We start from the raw sequence: 22,832 nt of genomic DNA, 5'->3' as shown, positions 1-22,832 counted from the left end.
GCTAAAGTTGGCTCATGCAGCAAGACTAACATAAAACACAAAGCAAGCAAAAGTTGAAGCAAAGTTGAAGTTTTGGACTTGGTGTGTCAAAGTCTGGACCTAAACCCAATCGTGGTGCTGTGGCCGGACCTGAAATAAACACCCCATGCTTTTACACATTAAACCAGTTCTGCAAGAAGAGTGGGCTAAAATTCTTTAACTGTACAGTTAAAGACTGATATTGAATTATAGGAAGCAGCTGATTTATAGTCATTACAGCTAAAGTTCTACCAACAGTTTTTAGGAATAGGGGCAACTATTGTTTCACAAAGTGTAAATAAGTGTAAATAAGTTTGCTAATTCAACAAATTGCATAAATATAAAAAAGTGCTCACTCCAGTGCCCTTTATCTAATATTAGATTTTAGTTAAAGACTTGTGTTTTGTCATGGAATCACACCATGATCAATCAGTTTTTAGAACTGGAATAGAGACACATAAGTGGCTGCTTTATGAGCACAAAGAGTGTCAGAGGTGGGAACTGAACCAACAGAAAACAAATACGGCAGCCGCTAGATCATACTTACAATTTCATTTTTTATTTTGGGCTTACTTGCACGATCAGGATAAATGAAGTGACATGATTAAGGTCAGAGAGTAAGCAGCAACTTTTCAATATAAAGCCCACTGTCGTAGCCACCAGGCCGCACTGACTGACTTCCTATTGATAGAGATGGGCACAAATTCATGAGAAACGCCTTTATTAAATGATGTTACTTTCATTTTCCTGAAACACATTTAATAGGAAGCATATCGAACAAGAGTAGCTGTCATCATCCAGCTGAGGGAAAACAGAACATGTAGGTAGTGAAGCATTTAACATATTACATTAAGATGTCTCATAAAATGCTTGCTTTCATCTCAGCTGTTCTTCAAAGTAGAATGTTTCCCAGCTGTGAAATTCTGAAATTAGCTGACTGGAAGAAATGTCTTCTTTAAGCCACTGATCTCCTTAAGCTGGCAACATCCAGTGGCCCCTCAATCCACTCTCCAAACCAAGGTCATTGAAGGAGCTGAATTTATTCAACTGGAGACCTCCCACGCAGAAAGGGTCCAACAAAATTTCAAGAGTTGTCCCAAATTAGGCATAGAAATGGGAAAAGGCACACTAAAATCACCTGTGTGTCCAGCCAACTTCAACTTCATGTCCTCTCTAAAGGTGCTAGGCGTGCCCCACTAAGTGTTTAAGTTCACTGCAACAAGAAGAGCGGAAAAGATCAATGAAGAGATGCCTCAATTGAATAAAGAAAAGAGGAAGCTGTCAAGATACAGAAGTGAAGCAGCAAATAGAGCGCGTGTCATTAGGATCCATTTGCAATGAGTAGGAATATCCTCTCAGAAACTTGACCTTGCTTCTTTATTCAGATTTAGGACACAACCTCCCAATACTTCAGTGTGGCCAACTGGTATATTCACCATCAAATGCCGTGTATTTGTGAGAGACTAGTCACTTCCTGAAAGGAGAGAGGGTTATGTGTGGACACGGGGGCATTGGACCACCTGTTATAGGTTCAATGTACTCAGTGAGCAGTATGGACGTCAAAGGAAAAAACTACTGACTTTAAATTAAGCACAAAAAAAGCCCAGAGGATCCTAGCATAGACTTTTCATTTTTACCTGTAAGCAAAATTAAATGAATCCTTTTCCATGGATATCTCCTCCAGGCCACTAGGAGGCAGCAAGTGAAGAATGCATTGTCCATTTTAAATGGATGGATAGCCTGGGGAACGTCTCGCTATAGGACCTCTGATACTTAGCAAGCAGCAGACATGACTAACTTTTCTAGGAGATAAAGCACTGCACACAATGGCAAGTGCTGTGTTTGAAGTTTGTCATTAGAACATTTGGAGTGTGTCTTTGGTTATCAGCCTATGCTGAAGATGACCCAACATTAGTGCATGCAAGGATACTTAAATTGGGTGATGGTGAGTAGTTAATATAGAAGGTGCCATAAGAAACTCAATGAATCATATTGCATATTCATGCAAGTCTTTGGTTCATAGTCCAAGGGATTTTATGAAGTAAATATTGAGTGTTTAATATGTGTAGCACCTGTTATACATTTTAATACATTCTTGTCTATCATGGTGCTGGAGAGGGTCAAAGTGTTACAAGTAGGAATTTCACTCCACTTTGTACACTTGGCCACACTAAAAGTACTGCTATGTACTTCGAGTACTATTTGGCCTCCATTATATCATCTCATGGCAGCAGGTGCAATTGCTGTAATTCCTGGACAGCATTTCATCATCCAACCAAAAATAGTTCTTGATATTTATAATGCTCTGTGCAGCCTTGGAGAGAAAAGCACCTATGACATTTTACACTTGAGGAGATGGCATTGGACAGTGTACCTTCACCACTCACTCATTGCTGATTTTCACTCTGATTATCACCAATGCATTCAAAAGGAACAGGAAGCTCTCTTTAGTAGCCCGTGTGATCAGGCAACCCAAGGAAAAAAAACATGCTTCTAGATGTAGTGGGACACCATCCTCCTCATCCCTACCTGAAATCAATTTGCCCTTCATTGTTCTTATCCAAGGTGTCCATCAGTGATTGTAGCTCCTCCTGGGAAAGGAGGATTGTGGTAGTCTGGATTAAAAATAAACACAAAAGTTTATCTTCATTTATAGATAAATTGAATGGAGAAACGCTGACTTTCATATGGGTCAGGTGCAACGTAAGATGTGCACAGTGTCTCTTTTACAATGAGGATGACAGACACCATGGCTCTTGGGAAATGTTACCAAAAAGGAGATGCATACTGACCAGCAGACTTCGCTGGAATTCCTCTCGTGTTATAAGGGGGCTGTCATCTTCTCCTGCACTTTCAAAGATGTCTTCCAGCTGCAAGTTCTTCTCCTTCATGTGCTCTTTGAGTTTGGAGAGTGGGTCAGTCTGAAGATATAATACAAAAAGAAACATCAGGTTGCAATGTCACACACACACACACATCTCTTCTCCGACAGTTCAAGGAGACAAGTAACACACACAGAACTGAATAGTGTCCCACCATCACAATACTGTACATCTTAAATTCAGGGTTGAAAACATAGTGAAACTGCAACCGAGAAACCAGCTAAGCTGCTTGGAGATCAGTTGTGCCTTTTGTGGATTTCCATACTTGAAACATCTGTTCTATCTTTGCTATATTTTTCCCGCAATTTTCCATTCTTTTGCAGGAAATTCACAATCCAAGCTACAGTGCGTTTATAACGGCACGTATCACTGGATATATATATGGAGACACTTGTGAGGTTCCGTGCTCCTCAACAACTCAGGTCCCCTCATGGCATCAAATCTCAGTCCTCACTCTGTTTACGCTTGGCTCCTAGCTGGTGGAACGAGCAGCCCACCTCCATTCGAAATTCTGACTCCCTCAATGTGTTGAAGAAGCGTTTGAAGACTCTCATTTGGTGAATTTCTGTAGGTTTTGTATCTCACATGTATCTTGTTCTGAGCTCTTCTCTTGTGGCGATCAGTTTTATACCTTTGTCCTATTAACACTTGTTTCCAAACAGTCCTGATGTTTTCTTGATTATGTTGACTTATTTTGTAAGTTACTTTGCATTAAAGCATCTGTTAAGAAAATAAACACAAATGTAGTTTCTTGGATAGTTAACCTGTGGGACGGACGGCTGGGACTCATGCCCAGCCGGAACGCCAAGAGAGTGGAAGGACCGGGCGAGGAGCAGTATCTCCCCTGGAACATGAGAGGCCAGCCACCCTAATGGGTGTTGGGGCCACAGGAACAGAGCTTGGAAGCTCAACCCTATGGGGGCCTGTGGCCACCGCCAGGGGGCTACTGGACATTTGCAAAGCCCTGGACTGCCGAACTTCCAACACACCAGGAACCAGGCACACCCAGGGTGCTTCGGGGTGCCCATGCAGCACATCCGGCACACCAGCAAGTGCTGCAGGAAGACCAACAAGCCCCTGGAGCACATCCAGTTACAAAATTAAAGGGGCCACCTCACTCCATTCAAGGAGCCGGAGTCGGGAGGCAGAGGACAGAGCTTGTGGGAGAGGAGTGAACACGGCAGGAAAGTGAGAGAGAGGACTGAGAGAAAAGAAGAAAAGAAAAGTGAACATTGTTGCTGGTTTGGACACTGTGTGTTGTACAAAGGACTGTAAGAAAAATAAAAAGTGTGAGCTTTTCTAAGTGTGCCTCTTGTGTCTGTCTGTGCCGGGTTGGGTGGCTGGCACGCCCCCCGTAGAGTTGTCACACAGACAGACACAAGAGGCACACTTAGAAAATGAAGATATTAACGAAATATTTAAATACCCCAAATAAAAAAAAGTGATTAAGCTACCAAATTCCTTTTTGAGAGGTATCTAAAGGTACCTTTAAATAATACAACATACCCAAGCCGTCCACTGAATATAATAATTTACTAAAGCTCTTCAGCTTCAAAGCTTCACTTACTTAATTTCTCTTTCCTTACTATGAGCACTCTTAAAGCCACTCTCCCACTGAAACAGCCAATGCAAGCCACCCAGTCCTCCTCCCATAAAATAATTCATTGTACAAGGTACAGTTCTAAAGGCTCCAAGTTATCTACAACTCCTTCAGTGTAATGGAAGATTAAATAAGTCACTTAAGCTCCTAAGCAGCATTGATACTGCGGTAATCACTCAGCTCCTTGTTTTGTTGCATCGGTCACTTACCTTGGCCTTTGCCCTCTTGAACATGTCAGCATTGCCTCCATGTTTGATCTGTAGACCTGGAAATGCCTCCTTTACTGTTTTGTACAGATCATCAAAGTCCGTGTTCACTGTGATATCCTGTTGAGGAATTGTAGTTGGACTGACTTTAGACTCTTTGTAATTTGTTTGTCTCGGGCATATGCTAAGGTGGAAGAGAGGAGTCAGAATGAAGTCCAGCCTATGGCTGTAGACATGACTACAGGCAGAAACTAAGCTGGTTCCCTGTAAGTTCATTATTGTTTTCTGTTTTCAAATTATTTTCTATAATAAACCATATACATTACTGATATGTGGAATAGTTTCACTTCAAAGAGGCCCTTTCAGCCTATTCTTAACTTTGTATTCATCTAAAACCTGATGTTACCATACATAAAGGCGCTTCTAATCTTGTTTTGTGCAGATCTACATCGATAAACCTTCTTCCGCAGAAAATTCTAATAAGCATTTGCCTCTGTTCATCGGAGTCTTGCTGTTAGCCATCTGACGTTCAAATGTCTACCCACAGAGCGGTGTCACATGGCCCTGGTTCTGCAAGCTACAGCTAACATACCGAGAAGTCCAAAGATTCAATGGCAGATTCAGGATTTCCTTGTAGGGATTTTAAAACCGCATAGCATCCGGCAGTCTGGAATGGATTTCGAGCCAGCTGGGAAGTTAGAAAAAAAAAATCATTTAAGTAGCCTCATCATTGCAGTCTTTATGTCATTTACAAAGATACATAACTAGACTTTGAATAAATCGCCATTTCTACAGATGTTTCACCGCATCACTGCTCCTGAATAATAGAAAATCATCATTTATAGCACCACATCACTAGTTCAGAATTAGTCCTACCAGTTACAGAAGTCTTGTTCAGAGATTCAGATCACTTCTCCTAAGCAAGTCTTCCATGTTAAAGAAATGTCACTAAGCATTGCCAGTCACAGTCACTAACTAAATTGGCTCTCTTTTCTAAAGAAGACTCACTTACAGAGTCATAGATCTGCTGACAGTAAGCCCCTTTCGCTGCATGTAAGTGTAATTTATAGAGACTTACTGCCAGTCTTAATTCCATAGGTTTACATCATTGTGTTGTGAATGTGCGTTTTAAATTAGTTTTTCTTTGTAATTGTATTAATTGTTGCATTGTCATCTTTATGATTATGATTTTCCACCATTATTAGGCCATGCCATTTTGTGATAGTATCTGGCAACATGTAATCATGGATGTAGACCAAGCTATTATAGACACGATTGTGACATCAATCAACTTCTGCCTATCACTAATGCATTAATAATTCTTAGTCTGGAACATGATAGCCATTTTTTTGTGCGTGTTCATATTATTGATCATTACTTTGCACTGTTTTCCTGAGTGCCATCTTTCAGCGTTTCTAAATTTCATTTCCCTCACCATTTTATGGTTGCTCACTTTAGATAGTGTTTGAACTTAAAACAATCAAAGGAACGACCTTGTAAGAGACTAATGCTTGAACACATTACAGTTAATCTAGAGAAATACTGGGGTTTTTATTTTGATTTCAGTCCTTTAAAACTTTGGTGAATGTTCAAATAGCTTATCTGTATTCAGCCTTTGCTAATGAGCAGTATAATCCTACTGTTTTGCTCTTAAAGAGAGACCTTTTTTGATCTCTGACACTCATTATTCAAAATCTGTCTGATAAGACACACAACATACTTGATTCAAATGCCACACTGACTGTTTAGTGACTTTGCTTTTACCAATTCTATTTTGACACACATTGTTAACTTTCCAGTGAACTGAACTGCCTTCTCTATAACTCAGTTTTTCCAATTAGTTAAAGAAATCTATGACACTTGTAATATATTCTTCAGGATGCTTGTTTCATTTTTATCTAAGGATTTAAACACTCTCAACAAGACTGTTCCCAATAAGCCCCTTTTCTACTATAATCAAATGTAATTTGTAGACCTCACCAACACTCCCAAACTATTTCAATTTCTTTGTTAATCTTGTTTGCACAGCCATATCCTATTTATTAAACAAACAAGTCATTACATTGCAAACAATTAACACTATTACTGTCTCTAATTTCAAAAGCTGAAAATCAGTAGAGAGATCACCTTTCACAAAGTGAGACAAACTAACAGAGAGATTTATGAAATGTGATAAATGACAATAGAATGAAACCAATAGCATACAGAACTTTCAAACAGAGCAAGAGCACAATAGGGACTGAAAACACAATGGCTAAAGTTTGCTAATACCAAAGCCAAAAGGTTGGTGGCGGCTGCAGTCTTTTATAATCCTCTCTAGTGGTTGCTGACACTAGCCGATCTGCACACACATGCATACACTACCTACCTCTCATTTAAAGGCACTGTTCTCTCTCTGCCATGCAAACATTTTACGTGACACGACACTTGCACCTGTGTAAATCTAATTGTTTTTAAGGTCTCTGATCATAAATGCACAGACCACATGGACCAAGCTATGATACGTTTTATTATAAAATTCACACATACGTGACTCTGTCACGTTATCTTTTCCTCAGGAAGCATATTGTTTCAAAACATTGTAAAAGTCAAAAATATTTTAAAGTAAGACTCGACAGATTTATTTGTTAATAAAGCCAACCTTGAGTTCACTGTGTAGTAAGATGAACCATCTTAAAGTGTCATTATATCCACAGTATAGATTGAACATCATCATAAAAAATAATATTGTGTATATCTGTATGAGGGCAGCACGGTGGCGCAGTGGGTAGCGCTGCTGCCTCGCAGTTTGGGGACCTGGGTTCGCTTCCCGGGTCCTCCCTGCATGGAGTTTGCATGTTCTCCCCGTGTCTGCGTGGGTTTCCTCCCACAGTCCAAAGACATGCAGGTTAGGTGGATTGGCGATTCTAAATTGGCCCTAGTGTGTGCTTGGTGTGTGGGTGGGTGTGTTTGTGTGTGTCCTGCGGTGGGTTGGCACCCTGCCCGGGATTGGTTCCTGCCTTGTGCCCTGTGTTGGCTGGGATTGGCTCCAGCAGACCCCCGTGACCCTGTGTTCGGATCCAGTGGGTTGGAAAATGGATGGATGGATGTCTGTGTGAAAATTGTATGCATGCAGACAGCTCATTGATGGCACAGATCGGGTAACAATGGGGGCTGATCCTGGGAGGACTCCCTGTCTCTCCAAAAACAGGGCAATAAGGAATATGAAAGATTAGGGTGAAATTACAAAAACAAAACAATAATAAGGAAGAAAAATACAACGGCAAACATTAACAGACATAGCTGCAAGTCCTTGTGATTTTAATCATCTCCTTAAGGTACATGGAAGGGAAAGCTTTCTACTGTTTTTCCAAGATGAAAATCTGTGGCTAGTTACTCACATTCAGAACTTTTAATGTCTTGTTTTCTTTAAGGCCCATTGCTAGTCTCACTGCTCCTTCGGGAGGAATCCGATTGTTGCTTCAAAACAAAAGAAAACAAAACAAATGTTCAGTAAGTTAAATACATTTTGCAAACATTAAATAAGAAGCTCTCTTTATTTTGGTTTCTCTCATGAAAAGATCATTATGAAGCCTTCTTTGTTGTGAACTACCACAAATAATAATAATTCATAAAGGCAACTTATTTAGCTATAATTAAATCTAAAAGGTAACAAGAAGTCAATATGAATGCAGAAATAACCAAACAGGAAAGAAAGAAATCTCAGAATATTTAATTCAAGATTACAAGTCTGAGATCCAAAAATCTGTTATGATTCTAGCACCAAAAAACGGTCATATTCCTGACTGGCTTGCCCAAAACAGGTCTTACCCCCCCCCCCCCCCCCCCCCCCCCCCCCCCCAAAAGCCTGACTTCAAAAACACAAAAGGCTTAAATATCACAAGAAATGGCCCAAATTACAGTCCAAGGCTCCCAAGAGGGAGATTGACCCTAAACCCATGGCTTGTACTTGAAAGAGCAAACACAGATTCTTTATAAGAGAGAAAAAATATAAGAAAAAGCTCAAAAGAGCAAAGAGGAGTTGTCTGAAAGGCAATCCTAAGTTAGCAAGTCCCAAAAACACAATTCAATAACATAATCCAAGAAAGAGAAGCAAAATGTCAGCCAACAAAACAATTCTCATAAGGATAACCAAAGAAGTCATTCAAGGAACTACAAGGAGCTTTCTTCTCAGCCTGCTGTATATGGGCTGGAGGCAGTCCCTAGCAAGAGGTGGTCCCAATTCTTGAGGTTGTACTCACAAAATGCAAGAAATATAATAGAATATGATTAAAATAGTAGATGAATATAATAAAACTGACTGGGAATACATAATTAGACAAATAATGAAAAATAATTAATAATATTAACAGAAAATATTATGATAAAATAAAATGACATAAAAAATTAAGGGTGGCACGGTGGCGCAGTGGGTAGTGCTGCTTCCTCGCAGTTGGGAGACCTGGGTTCCCGGGTCCTCCCTGCGTAGAGTTTGCATGTTCTCCCCGTGTCTGCGTGGGTTTCCTCCCACAGTCCAAAGACATGCAGGTTAGGTGGATTGGCGATTCTAAATTGGCCCTAGTGTGTGCTTGGTGTTTGTGTGTGTCCTGCAGTGGGTTGGCACCCTGCCCGGGATTGGTTCCTGCCCTGTGTTGGCTGGGATTGGCTCCAGCAGACCCCCGTGACCCTGTGTTCGGATTCAGTGGTTTGGAAAATGGATGGATGGATGGATGGATAAAAAATTAAACTAAAGCCAGGGCCTGGCTTAATTATAACCAAATTCAAATTCTGTACTAAAAAAATAGAAAAATTCCAAAAACTCAAACATTCAAACTTTCAAGGAGGAATCCTTGACGATCACATGAAATTTATAAAATGGCATACATATCCAAATAGTAAGAAAATCAAAATACAAATCATAGAAGCCACGTCATTATTGCAAAGCCAAATAGTTCAAAACCAGAAAAGCGAAATGAAAAGGTTACAAAAGGCAGCAAACATTTAAAGAGAAGGAAGCTGTAAAGACAGGGAAGCTGACTATAAGTTGGTCTGATGCCATTCCTAGGGGGCCAAGACTGATGGCAGATCTCATAGCCCTCAGACTGACCAGAGCACCCGAGAGCTGCTACCTCATTAGGGGTCTTGTCACACGCCTTCATTAACTGAAGTACAATTTAGCACAACAAAGAGAGGAATACTTCAGACTAGCAAAAATTCTGAAACAACTACCAAACAACTAACATATCGAAAACTAAAGCAGGGCATGTTAGTGCAGTATAAAAGATAAGAAAACAAAACAGCTGGAAAAGACCTACAGCAGACCATGGCACCCCTTTAAGCTTGGGGCCTGCTTTGGGAAGATCAGTGCTGCTTATCAAACATCACTTTCTTGTGATCTCACTTTTAAGAAGCCATATGATTACCTCTTCTCAAGAAAATCTCCTTAGCTGCGAGGACTCACCTAATATTGAGTTCCTCAAGGACATTGTTGACTTTTAGAGCATCTCCCAGGGCAGCAGCACCATCTTTCCCAAAACCATTGTAGGACAAATCCACAACTCTGAGAAATATATTTGCCTGCAAAATAAAACAAGAAGGTGGAACTTAATTTTAGACATCATACATAGACACATTTTCGTCATCTATGTAAAGGTTACATATGTCAGAAGGGGCTCAAATTTAAAAAGAGCTATTAACATGTTTGAGAAAGAGTTTTCAAAACCCAACCATATTTTGCCCTTTGTAACTAGACAGAGGCATCATATGTCCATGAATGGCCAAAAAAGGGCATTTTTATAAAGAAATACTAGAGTTCCCAAAATGATACATCAAATGAAAGCTGCTATCCAGACTCTTACACCCAAGCCCTTGGCCACTGAGATGGCTCCTTTCCCTCTGAAGCAGTTCCAGCTGAGATTGAGGTCCTTCATCCGAGTGTTTTCAGCAATGGCATGGCCCATGGCCTCACCTGGAAAAGAACAACATGTGACAGACAGGTCAAGCTGGCTGAAACAAAGAACAAGCTAAATACATTCATGGATGAATGATTTTCCGTGAGAAGCAGCTTTGCTATATTATTACAAGTACAGTACTGATTTTGATTGACCAGCCTGGGTAAAGCTGGGAAGTGGCCATTAAACCAATGATTATAAGTTAGAGGTAGTGCCAGATGATGTGAAAATAATGGTTTCTCACCCGATGTGAACTCTGAAAATTGCCATTAATGCATGATGATAATGATGATGATTTGTAAATCATTTTGATCTTTTAATTGGCTGGGTAGAAGAAAGATTATCTGATTTGATTAAGATGTAGAACTATAAGTCTACTGATATGTAATATATACATTGTAATAAAACCTTCAAATCTAGGAAATAATTAAAAAAATATTGGACTGGTGTTTTATCTAGAACAGTCACCTGTCAAAATAGGCTCTGGCTCCACTGACCCTAAAACAGATTCAAAGGGGTTGAGAATGTTTATTATCCATCCATCCATCCATTTTCCAACCCGCTGAATCCAAACAGGGTCACGGGGGTCTGCTGGAGCCAATCCCAGCCAACACAGGGCACAAGGCAGGAAACAATCCTGGGCAGGGTGCCAACCCACCGCAGGACACACACAAACACACCCACACACCAAGCACACACTAGGGCCAATTTAGAATCGCCAATCCACCTAACCTGCATGTCTTTGGACTGTGGGAGGAAACCGGAGCGCCCGGAGGAAACCCACGCAGACACGGGGAGAACATGCAAACTCCACGCAGGGAGGACCCGGGAATCGAACCCAGGTCCCCAGATCTCCCAACTGCGAGGCAGCAGCGCTACCCACTGCGCCACCGTGCCGCCCTAATGTTTATTATGTTATGTATAAATAAATAAATAAATAAATCTGCGGGGGGCTGGTGCCCTGCCCGGGATTGGTTCCTGCCTTGTGCCCTGTGTTGGCTGGGATAGGTTCCAGCAGACCCCCGTGACCCTGTGTTCGGATTCAGCAGGTTGGAAAATGGATGGATGGACGGAAATAAATAAATAAATAAATAAATAAGTGCATAATAATTGGATTTCAAAAGTAATGCATGGTGATTCTTTTTGTCTGAAAACTTTGGCCAAGATGAGAAGATTTACAAAAACGAATGAGTGGGTGACTTTGTGATATCGCTCACTATTAAAGTTACTACATAAAAGTACCTATGATTAACTTTGTTACAGTGCTCATTATGAATTACCTACAATAATTAACCTTATATCAAAGGCACTATACAAATAAAAAGCAATAAATGATGTGCTTACTGTTGTAATTTTACACACACATCACATGTGAAACTTAATGGCGCAAATCAAATATATTGTGGGGCAGTACAGTGGCGCACTGGTTAGCACTGCTGCCTCACAGCTCCAAGAGGCTGGGAACTGCTAAGTGTGGAGCGTGCTTGTTCTCCCCGTGTCTTTGTAAAGTTTTCTCTGGGGGCTACAACTTCCTTCTGATGTCCCATCTGAATAGTCTGGTCCCTATTCTTTGTGCGCCTTAATGGGATTAAGAGGGTTCAGTTAGTGGCGGGTGGATTTTTCAAAAGTTGTCTTCTGATTTTTAAACTTTGAGCCATACAGGGGTGTTGAACTCCAGTCCTCCAGGTGCAGGTTTTCATTCTAACCATCTTCTTAATTAGTGACCAATATTTGCTGCTAATTACTTCTTTTAATTAACTTGTCTCAGGCCCTTTAGTTGTTTCATTTTCCTTAACTAGCAGCCAAACAATAATGACACACAAAACAAGCCACCACATCATACAATATTTGAAAATAAAGAAAGGTGATGGTCTCAGTAAGGTTGATCTCTCAACTCACCAAAACACTTTGACGATGTTCTTATAAAAAACAGAAAATCAACAGTTTTAGAAATGTTTGCTGTTGCAGAACGAGAGCAGCAACAAGCCGTGGAATTAAATAAAGGGTTTAATTAACAGCAAGCATTGGCTTCTCATTAAGAAACTGGTTGGAGTTTGAAGCCCCAGTTTAAGCTGGTCATCTGTTGGCTCGTTTCACATCTCATTTCTGTTTGGCTGTCATCTAATGAGGAAACAAATCAATTCAGAAGACTGAATCCTTCTAACATGGCTGTTAAAATAAAGGGGAAAAAAGTGAATTAGCAGTGAAAACTGGTTACTGATTAGGAAAAGGGTTAGAATGAAAACCTGCAGCCACTGCGGCCCTCGAGGCCTGGAGTTTGACACCGTGCATTAAAGAGATTCCTACTGCCACCTAGTGCCTGAGATGAGAAATACACACACATAAGAGAAGGCTGTGAGGTCTTGGTGGATGAAGCAGTAATGGTGATGAAAATCAGAAAGTTAACAAATGCATTGGGTTACCTACACAGCTATGATATGATGTTAAGAAGCCCAGATCTTTGAGATTTTCACAATATTTTAAAGTCTTTCATTGATAGGTGTTATGTCAGGGCACCCACATTACTTTGGATTTATAAAATCAAAATCATAAAATAAGAAAAAGCAAGAAATCCAGTGTGGGACTCGTGTATTTTTTTCTTTATAGCAGTCTTTTATTTTGAGAATTATCTTTCTGAAACTTAATTTTAGTTTCAATTCATTTTTTAAGAAAGTTGAATTGTTCTCCCTCTTGTTCTGCTTTGTTTAACACAGTGATTTTTGGATGAATCACATGATCATCATATTTCTAATGTTAAGGATACATCAATGTAAGTACAGTATGGTGGTACTTTCAGTATGCAGGATCCCTTGGTGTATAAAAGTTCCTTCCTAAAGATTGTTAGTGTAGTTAGTTTTAAAATAGATAGATAGATAGATAGATAGATAGATAGATAGATAGATAGATAGATAGATAGATAGATAGATAGATAGATAGATAGATAGATAGATAGATAGATAGATAGATAGATACTTTATTAATCCCAATGGGAAATACCAGTAGCCTGTAGCACTTCAGACTTCACGTTTAGTTCTGACATTCACTTCTCATTACACCCCTCTGTACTTAGTTGCCGGATTCTTTCAATTTCCTGCTTCTGATCTTTAGCCTTCCTTGACTTCATTACTACTCACTTTGCATCTCCCAGTTTCTTTGCTCAGAATAATTCTCGGTATGTTATGCCTTAACAGTCATAATGAGGTCACTCGACATGACTTCCAGGTGGATGCTGCCTACCCACCCAGAACCATGTTCTTTAAAACAATATTTGCATCTGTAACATGAACAAAATGGTATTGTGGTAAATCCAAAACTTTTATAAATGGTATCACCATAATTATCCACATTAATAGGCAAATATTCATGCTTGACTGAACAATAGTAAAACTTTCTAATGTCAGCAAAACACGAACAAAGTTCTGAATTCGCAACACATCATAGCAACTGCTCTCATTGTCGCATACAATTATTGCCATGTCCATGAGAACTCACCACAAAATGGCAGCACTTTAAGAAAATAAGAGGGTGTGGTGATCACATGATAATGATAAAATTAAATGTCTACTTATGTGTATAGTGTAGAAAATATTCAGGATGATGCATAACACAAAAAAGTAAGAACCGTGAATTACAGAACTAAAGGGGTACACTGAGCTTGAAGCCCATTTGCAGAGTTTTGCAAAAGAACAACAGAGAACACCATCTACTGTGGGAACGTTTCTAAAAATGTGTTTATAAATCCTCTAATATGGGTAGATATTCCCATGTGGCAGTTGAGGAATATGGGTGTGTTAAAGTGAAAGTAATGCTGGAGTTAAGTAAAAAGCTGGCTTTATCACAAATCTAGAATCGAAGAAAAGCAAAGCTCAGCTTGTCCATATAGACAAAGAAGTCGATTGCCAAGGACAGCTCATTCAGCAAGGGTGGAAAAAAATACCAATTTCCCCTCATGACAGGATCTCCATCCCCTCAGCTATGCTTTTGGACCACTGTTACTATTAGACATACCAAGAAAGTTGAAGAACAGGCAGAGGTCAACAACCAAAAATAAAAGGACCAGAAAAAACAAGCACCAAAGAATAAAGTCAAAATACTTGGCACCTAGTCAGCGTCCTTTCCCTGACTCCTAATGCAAAAACATATGAGGAATCTTCAGTCTGACACAACCACTTGACTGGGAATGGAATGGCATTGCGACCAACGCAACAAATCAAAAAGGCCAAAGACATCACCATCATAACGATAAAAAGTGCTAACAACAGGAAAATCTACTGAAAAACAATATAACCAAAAATACCATAAATGAGAACTTGATGGACACAAACACAGAAAATGCTACATTTTGACCAAGAAGTTGGAAAGTTGTACCTGCTCCATCTGCCATTCGATTGTGGCTCAGGTCCAATGTCTCTACTTTCTGATTAGTCACCAAGACTTCAGCCAGATGTTTGGTAGCGTGATCATCAAATTCATTACCAGAGAGGTTTAGGCCAACCAGAGTGCTGTTCTCCAGAAGCATGCTTGAAAGGGCCTGTGCACCAGTGACTCCCAGCTTGTTGTCTGATAAATCAAGCTCTGAAAATCAAGGAAGTAGAAGTCAAGGTTATATGTCTTGTGAACAAGGAGGAGCCAACCAGAAATCAGTCAGGATGTCCACAAAGAATAATCAGTTATGCCATTTAGGACACCCAAAGCATGCAAAGATGTAAACCACACAACATTGCCTAGGATCTTGGGCTATAGAATGTGTAAGTGGCAAGTGCTCAGGGTAGGGTGGTATCACTTAAATTACCTGATATAATGTTTTTTAAACTTTTATTTCACATCATGTATTACTTTCCCGTATGGCCAGTATGGTGGTGCTGTGATTAGTGCCGCTATCTGTCTCGGTATGTTCTTATCATATAAACATGGGCTTTATTCTTGCCTCCCCAGTTTGCCTTTCACATCCCTAAAATATGGCAACTAGCTTAGCCGCTTCAATGTTTGTGTGAGTTGTGTGATGTATTGTGCCCTGTCCAAGATCAGGTGCGAGTGAGAGTAGCTGCATGTCTGTCTTTTTAAACAGCCATGTTTTAATCTACTAATTCCTTTTCCTGGCCTTCATTTTTGATTGGATTATTTCAGTGCGTGTTGAATCTTTATTTTAACATATTTAGAATTAATGCAATTAATTTTTGGAATTTTTGCTTATGCATTTTGTTGTTTTAATGATCATGTAAAAGAGGGGTGTCAGGGACCTCAGGAAATGCGCTAATTTGCAGGGACTAACTAACAGAAAACCGAGCGCAGGAGAGTGCTGTGAAGACTGTTGAATTCCAGTATTTTATATTTGTTTAACGTAAAAACACAACTGAATCAATAAACAAACAAACATGCTGTAGATAAAACAATATGGTGGAAAGAAAGGTCTGTCGTGAACAGGCAACCACTTCCAGTTGACGGCGTGACCTCATTAAACTTTCTTACAGGTCAGGTGATCTCCACATCATTTGGGATGATGTATTTCCCACAATTTTGTGGATTCAGTCATGTTGTTTTGGTTGCTTTGCCAATTGCAGATCCCACAAGGTGGAGAACATGCAAAGTTTACCCATAAAAGATGGTGGTGCCCAGTAGCATGTGTCTGAGCTTTCCTTAAAATGGTGTAGATGGCAGGATCTACAAACATTTTAAAAAGGGTGCACAGATTACAGTGTGTCTTGAGAACATGAACACAGACTTTACATTTCTCAATGTCACTGGAGAGAACTTACAAATATATCAAGACCAGTCATATTAACTCTATCAGGGCTAATTATTTTTTTTAATTTTCTCCCGGGTCTGAATATTTTTCCCAAAAAACTCAGTTTTCTAAAAATCATACAAAGTAAACACTATATGCATTTAACATTAAACATTAGCTTTCTAAGATTGGCTGTAACACTGCTGACATACCTGTTTGTCTAACCATTTACATTCTGAAAGGCACTTTCTGGAAAAGAAACCGCTATCTGCCTTTCGTTTTTGATTTCCAGATCACTTGCATCAAAATCGGAGTTTCATAAGTTCACAGTCTGATTCAGCAATAATATGCAAAAAGCTAAAAAAATTAATAATGCCTACAGAGGATTTTATTTTGTGCATTCGCTTTGCTCTTTTGCCCGATGTCGAAGCCATTCTAGACGTTGTTTACTCTATGCTCCTCACACACACACACACACACACACACACAGATTCAACGTCAAGTCAATGAATTTAGCAGTCCTCCAAGCAAAGAGGGTCTACCCGTAACATGATGGTGAGGTTTGTCAACGTCCACAGTTCATTATTACCCTCTGCCCCTGGATGTCCACTAAAGTCAACATCCAACCTCAAACCCTGCTGTCGACAAAAGTCGACATCAGCCCTATAAGAGTTAAGGAACAACGTATCCCTGAAATGTTACAACAGGAAGCATGCTAGCAGATTGAAAATTCTCATTTGCTGTTCCTTTTTATGCACTCCCTCACTTAAACTTTGCATGGGTGTATATTAATTGCATCCATTGAAGTGTACATTGCTTTCAATTCATTTCTTCTTTCCTGTTATTGCTGGAGGCTTGGGCTCTGGTTTCCCCTTAAAGAAATATCTAAAATTGAACTGGTACAGAGTATCCACTTGTGAAGGCTTGAAATATAAATAGATGAGTGTCTGACTGGTATGGAGGACTTACCGGTGATGTAGCAGTTTTCTTTAAGCATCTCTGCTATTGCTGCACCCCCTTCTCCTTCCAGCCAATTATCTTGGAGGCTCAGCTTCACAATGAATGTGTTAGTTACCAATGGAACAGCCAACGCCTTTGCACCCTAAAAGATGAGAAACAAGAACAAAATAATTGTTCTTTGGTCAGTGATCACCACAGAATCCTAAAAGCAAATGTATGGAATGAATGTGTGAACATGAGTGACAGGTTGTCATCTTGTCCAAGACTTATTCCTGCCTAATGGCTGTTGCTACTGGGTTAGGCCTTGGATCAATGTACTTCCAAAATGGAAAAAGTTACTTCTGGGTATTGATGGATGGATGGACAGATATAAGTTGAATAAATAGATATCTAACTCTCTAAATATGTCGGAAATGCAATATTGAAATGAAACAGGTCAGGGGCCAAATTGGTGCAGTCTACAGGCTGATCCTCTAGAATGTACACAGAAAAAGTCACAAACAGATAGATAGATAGATAGATAGATAGATAGATAGATAGATAGATAGATAGATAGATAGATAGATAGATAGATAGATAGATAGATAGATAGATAGATAGATAGATAGATAGATAGATAGATAGATAGATGCACTATATGATCGACAGAATATGTGAGAGAAGACTACAAGGCAGACATAAGTGAAATTTGAAGTCCCTTCAAAACTTTGAAGCCCAGAGACGTAACTTTGTTTAAATTCATCTTTATCCTACAGCAGGTAGCCAGTATGTGGTTTACAGTATCTCTATGCCTCATTTCTATTCATATTTCCATCCATCATTACATTTTCTGAACTTGCTTGGCCCATCCTGGAGTTGTGGATTGCTGCAGTCTCCTCCTTCAGTGATAGCATGGTAATTACCAAACCTGGATGAGACCCTGAAGAAACACAATCAACCCAGACCTTTTCATATTAACCAGTCCACGTTACCTGCACATCTTGGAAATATGGAAGGAAACTGTGGTACCTGGAGAACATACAAAAACCTGGCTGAAAGACAAGCCCAAACTCAGGAGCTGAGAGGTAACAGTATTAGATACTGTGCCACCAAAATGCTCATATATGTGTATATACATTTTATGTATATTAAAGAAATATCAGTCAAACATTTTTATATTTTTGAATATAGGGGCAGACACCCTTGTAATGGCAAGTTACAAAATCAAGTATATTATAAGTATTTACATAAATTAGATGTGCTTTGAAGGCAGACAAGACACAATTAGAAAGATTCTGTACTATTTGTTGAGTAAAGTGTTTTGAACTAGAAAAGCACCATAGAATGTGCATTATGGTACCATTCATATCTGTCTGCTTAGGCAAAATACAGTTAGAAAAGTGCTATATAAATTATGGTATAAAATGCTTTGAATTAGAAAGACAGCATACGAAATCAAATTAGCTATATTAATTGTGTAAATTATTTTGAATTAGGAAAGCGGCATACAAATTTGAAAGATGTCATATAGTGGCTTTTATATCTCTCTATCTAATGTATAGTGCCTTTCATATGTATCTATCTGTGAATTTTAAAAGCAGTATACAACAGAAATCCTGAAAGGCACTATATAAATTGCTGTGTAATATGCAATTAGAAGGGTGTTATATTATTTGTGGTGTAAAGTGTTTTAATTATTAATAATTTAATCATTTTAATTAACATAATCTTGATTAGTCCTGTGGTGGGCTGGCGCCCTGCACAGGATTTGTTCCTGCCTTGCGCCCTGTGTTGGCTGACCCCCGTGACCCTGTGTTAGGATATAGCAGGTTGGATAATGGATGGATGGATAATCTCGATTATGTTTACCTCTTTTGTAAGTCTCTTTGGATAAAAGCATCAAGCAAATAAATGTAAATGTAAATCAGAAAGATGCCAATCAAATTACAAGGCAATTGGATAAAGTACCTTGAATTAGAAAGGCAGCATACAAAATAAAATTAGAATGGTGCCATACTAATTATTGTATAAATTGTTTTGAATTTAAAAATGTGTTTTACAAATTAAGGTGCCATATTACTTATTCTATAAATTGCTTTTCAGATTAGAATGGCGTTCTATATGGCACCTTTAATATCTGTCTATCAGTTTAAATTACGAAGCTGGCATACAATTCAAATATTGAAAGGTACTATTTAAATTGTTGTGGAAAATGCTTTGAATTAGAAAGACAAAATACAAAATGCAGTTAGAAAGGTGCTATCTTAATTGCTGTGTAAAATAGTTTTTAACTACAAAGACACCATATAAATAATGAGGCGCTATATACATGGCTGCTTTAAATGCATTGGCGCTTTATTAATGCTGTGTAAATTGTTTCAAATTAAGAAAGATTCATACAAATTAGAAAGGAGTTATTGAAATTGTTGTGTAAAGTGGCTTGAAATAGAAATGCATTATATAAAATAAAAAGTGACTGGCTGAATGTAAGTAGACAGATAAATGAATGAGGAGTGATATGACTTTAGCTACACTGTGTAAAACGGCTGAAGTAGATGGATGGTTTGCACTGCCCAGCAGTACCTGGGGTCCCAGTCCGTGGTGCATCATGTTGAGCTCCGGATCCTGAATGTGAAGTAAAAAGTAGGAAGCTGGCACCACACCATACACCTTGCAGGCTTCTAAGTACATTGTGCGTCCTGATGGATCATATGCTGTCCTCGTTTCTGTAGTCAGGCGATGGGGAACATGAAACATTCAGTTACAAGATAACAAAGATCACTGAGCAGAATCAAGAGTCATGGGTAGAGCTGATAGTCATCCAGGACAGTCAGGAATAGCCAGACGTCTGCTTTTCCCACCTCTCCTTACCTCCCGACTCCAAATCAGTGTCCCAGTCCACTTCTGGCCCATTCAGCTCTTCCTCTTGATTGTCATCCAAAGGCTGTCTTTCTTCCACCTTGGCTGGTGAATCTTGCTGCTCTGTTTGCTCAGACCCCAGAGAGGTGTTGGTCACAGATTTAGATTTTGCAGATCTAGGAATTATCTACAAGAGAGAATATATCAAGGAAAAGGAGTAACAAACACTTAGTAATAGTAAACCGATTCAGCAGAGCGTTGTGTCAGGTTCTGGGTAGCCTGATTCCTTCAGTCCCAGTGAACTCTACTGGTGCAGTAGCAGAGACTAAAGGGAATGAAGAAGACTGAGAGACCCTCCCCACCTTGTAGTCAACACCTCCACGGCTGAACGGCTTGCCTGGTCGGCTGGCTGGCCGTCCACTGATGCCCCCAAGTTGAGGGGTCCCAGTTGATGAGCCCTCACTTTCCAGGTCAGTGTCTCTGGCCTCTTGTACAGAAGGCAGCATGGACTCTTTTGCCAGTTTCTTGCCCAGTACCATGATTCCCAGATTAGATGTTTTTCAGGTAAGAATCAATTAAAAGAACATAACTTAGATAAAGTCTAAAGTAGAAGAAGACAGCCGAGAAAGTCAAACAGTTCTGAGCCCTGGGAGCTGAAGCAAGGGGCGGTGGGGCAAGCAGCACTTGCTGTGGGCGGGCAGGTCGGGCCTTAGCAGCAAATCACAGAGCAGAGCAGCCAGCACTGGGGACTAAACAATGGCGTAGCATGCGTGGGTGAATCAATGCTGTTGACGCGTTGCCATGGCGTCGCTGTTTAGTGCCAGAGGCACCAGAGCTTTGTGGGGAATGCAGAGGTCAGCTTCCAGGAAGTGCTTGAGCAGAGAGTGCAATGTGAAAGGTGCTAAACAACGGGAATGAGGTTCATCATGCTGTCCTGCCAGTGCTGCACTCCGAACTGTGTGCTCTTTAGGTAGAGCAGTGGGTCGGTAGTTTGGGATTTTTCCTTCTTTCCTAATAAGCCCACTTAATTGAGCAAGAATTTACACTACAATAATAAAAGAAATTTCACCAAACAAATTTTGCTCTTTGCAACCCCTCACAGACCTTTCAGTTGTTTTCCACGTCATTATTTGATGTGAGTGCTCAGGAAAGCGTCCTTCACTTCTGTCAGGAGGTGTCACCTTGTGGCTCTCTTCTTTTTTAATGTTTGCTTCTGGAAGTGTGAGGCAGTGCTCTCTGATGGCCCTGTCTAACTGACGTTTGCATCAGAAGGTATGAGGTGGTGCCACCTTGTGGCTGTAGTGGGCATTTAAATTCAGAGTGTACAAGATGACACCACCTTGTGGTTTCATGTTGTCTGTTTTTGCTACAGGAGATGTGAAGGAGGAGCACCTTGTGAATCTGTCTTGACTGCATTTGGGGTAGCAACATCTTATTCTGTCATATCAGGTTTTCTGAAGCAGTGTGAGATGGTGCTGCCAAATGGTTCTGCCTTGTCTACATTTGTGGGGTGCTACTAGCTTCTTATTCTTATCTTTGCATCAGGTGGCGTGGGCTGACTGCAAGTTGTTGTCTTGTCTTGTTAGTGTTTGTTTGAGTTGCGAAGTTGAGTACATTTGTGCAAATAATGTAGATACATGCATTACTCTAATAAGCACAAAGCTTATTTTTTAAAATGTGTTACTCATTGCCTCTAATTTCTGATTAATCATTGTTTAATCTTATTTTTTCTGGTTTACGTGATTATTTTACCACTTTACTAATGACCATGTGTGTTGCTGGACCCCAATGATTGCATTAATGTTTTTGATAAATGATTGTTTTGTTGATAAGCCTTTGGGGCGAAGTAAAATCTTCTGCAGGATGGGACATGATGTTCATCACATTCATATGGGGGCCACCTGTCCTGCATCTGTTTGGAACCTGTTTGGAGTGCCAAAAGTCCCATATGCACATGAAGAGAACATGCAAACTCCTTATAGGTCAGTATTTGTGTGAAATAAGGCCTTAGGGAGTTAACAGGCAGCAATGCAAACTATAGTGCTGCCCACAATTCAAATATATTCAGATACACAAATAATAAGAGAGAAGCTTGCTTAACATCTGACACATACACATGTGGTTATATTTTTTATTATTTAAAATGTAAAACCATCTCAATATACAGAAAATGGTAGGTACATATGCAAAATTTGAAAGTACACAACAACACAAGGAGGAGGCTATCAGGTGATATGTCAGCAGCAATAACACAACACATATGCAGCCCCAAGCTGTTCCCCGGCCCGATTTTCCCCTGCCCCATGCCCCCCACCCCACCAACATACAGTGGTCTGAGCACAGCCATGGGCCTTTAGTTATTAAGTAAGCTCATGCAGTCTAATGAGTATTGACGCCTGCTTCCCAGTCAGCCTCCTGGACTAAGACAGACAGACAGACAGATGAATCAGAGAGTGACTGCTAGAGCAGCAGCACATTCATAAAAAGCTTTATTGTTTTCTTTTTTTACGAGTTAAATTACTCAATGCTGGCATTCCATTTTGAAAGACAAAAACATAAAGACATCTAGAACATTAAAAACATTTCCCGAATAAATACAAAAAAACAAAACAAAACAAAAACAAATCAGTCTGAGAGTTGTCATCAGCTCAGTTTTCCAGCCCAGTTCTGCTT

General features: G+C 39.8%; 1 protein-coding gene across 1 annotated transcript; it reads right to left on the bottom strand.

Annotated features, from left to right (window-relative positions):
- Positions 1 to 722: 722 nt before the first annotated feature.
- Positions 723 to 20,834, bottom strand: lrrc74b (leucine rich repeat containing 74B). The gene is made up of 13 exons (XM_028825000.2): positions 20,522 to 20,834; positions 20,172 to 20,346; positions 19,884 to 20,026; positions 17,331 to 17,463; positions 15,005 to 15,211; positions 10,544 to 10,653; positions 10,147 to 10,262; positions 8,087 to 8,165; positions 5,299 to 5,394; positions 4,710 to 4,826; positions 2,811 to 2,939; positions 2,548 to 2,633; positions 723 to 1,231 (listed from the first exon to the last, which is right to left on the bottom strand). The coding sequence occupies exons 1-13, from the start codon at positions 20,696 to 20,698 to the stop codon at positions 1,201 to 1,203; spliced, it is 1,599 nt and encodes a 532-aa protein (XP_028680833.1). The 5' UTR covers positions 20,699 to 20,834; the 3' UTR covers positions 723 to 1,200.
- Positions 20,835 to 22,832: the final 1,998 nt, after the last annotated feature.

Source organism: Erpetoichthys calabaricus, chromosome 18 (assembly GCF_900747795.2).
Source record: "Erpetoichthys calabaricus chromosome 18, fErpCal1.3, whole genome shotgun sequence".
Lineage (NCBI taxonomy): Eukaryota > Metazoa > Chordata > Cladistia > Polypteriformes > Polypteridae > Erpetoichthys > Erpetoichthys calabaricus.
Note: the sequence above shows the minus strand (reverse complement) of the source record. Positions and strands in the feature narration are given on the sequence as shown.

What these genes read in the sequence shown, in the direction of transcription:
- lrrc74b (XM_028825000.2), bottom strand. Translation starts at nt 20,698, where the DNA reads ATGGTACTGGGCAAGAAACTGGCAAAAGAGTCCATGCTGCCTTCTGTA. An exon ending in CTTGAGGAACTCAATATTAG is followed by an intron (nt 8,166 to 10,146) that starts GTGAGTCCTCGC and finishes TTTGTTTTGAAG; the next exon opens with CAACAATCGGATTCCTCCCG. An exon ending in GAAGGGCAAATTGATTTCAG is followed by an intron (nt 1,232 to 2,547) that starts GTAGGGATGAGG and finishes TTCTTGTTGCAG; the next exon opens with TGAACTTAAACACTTAGTGG.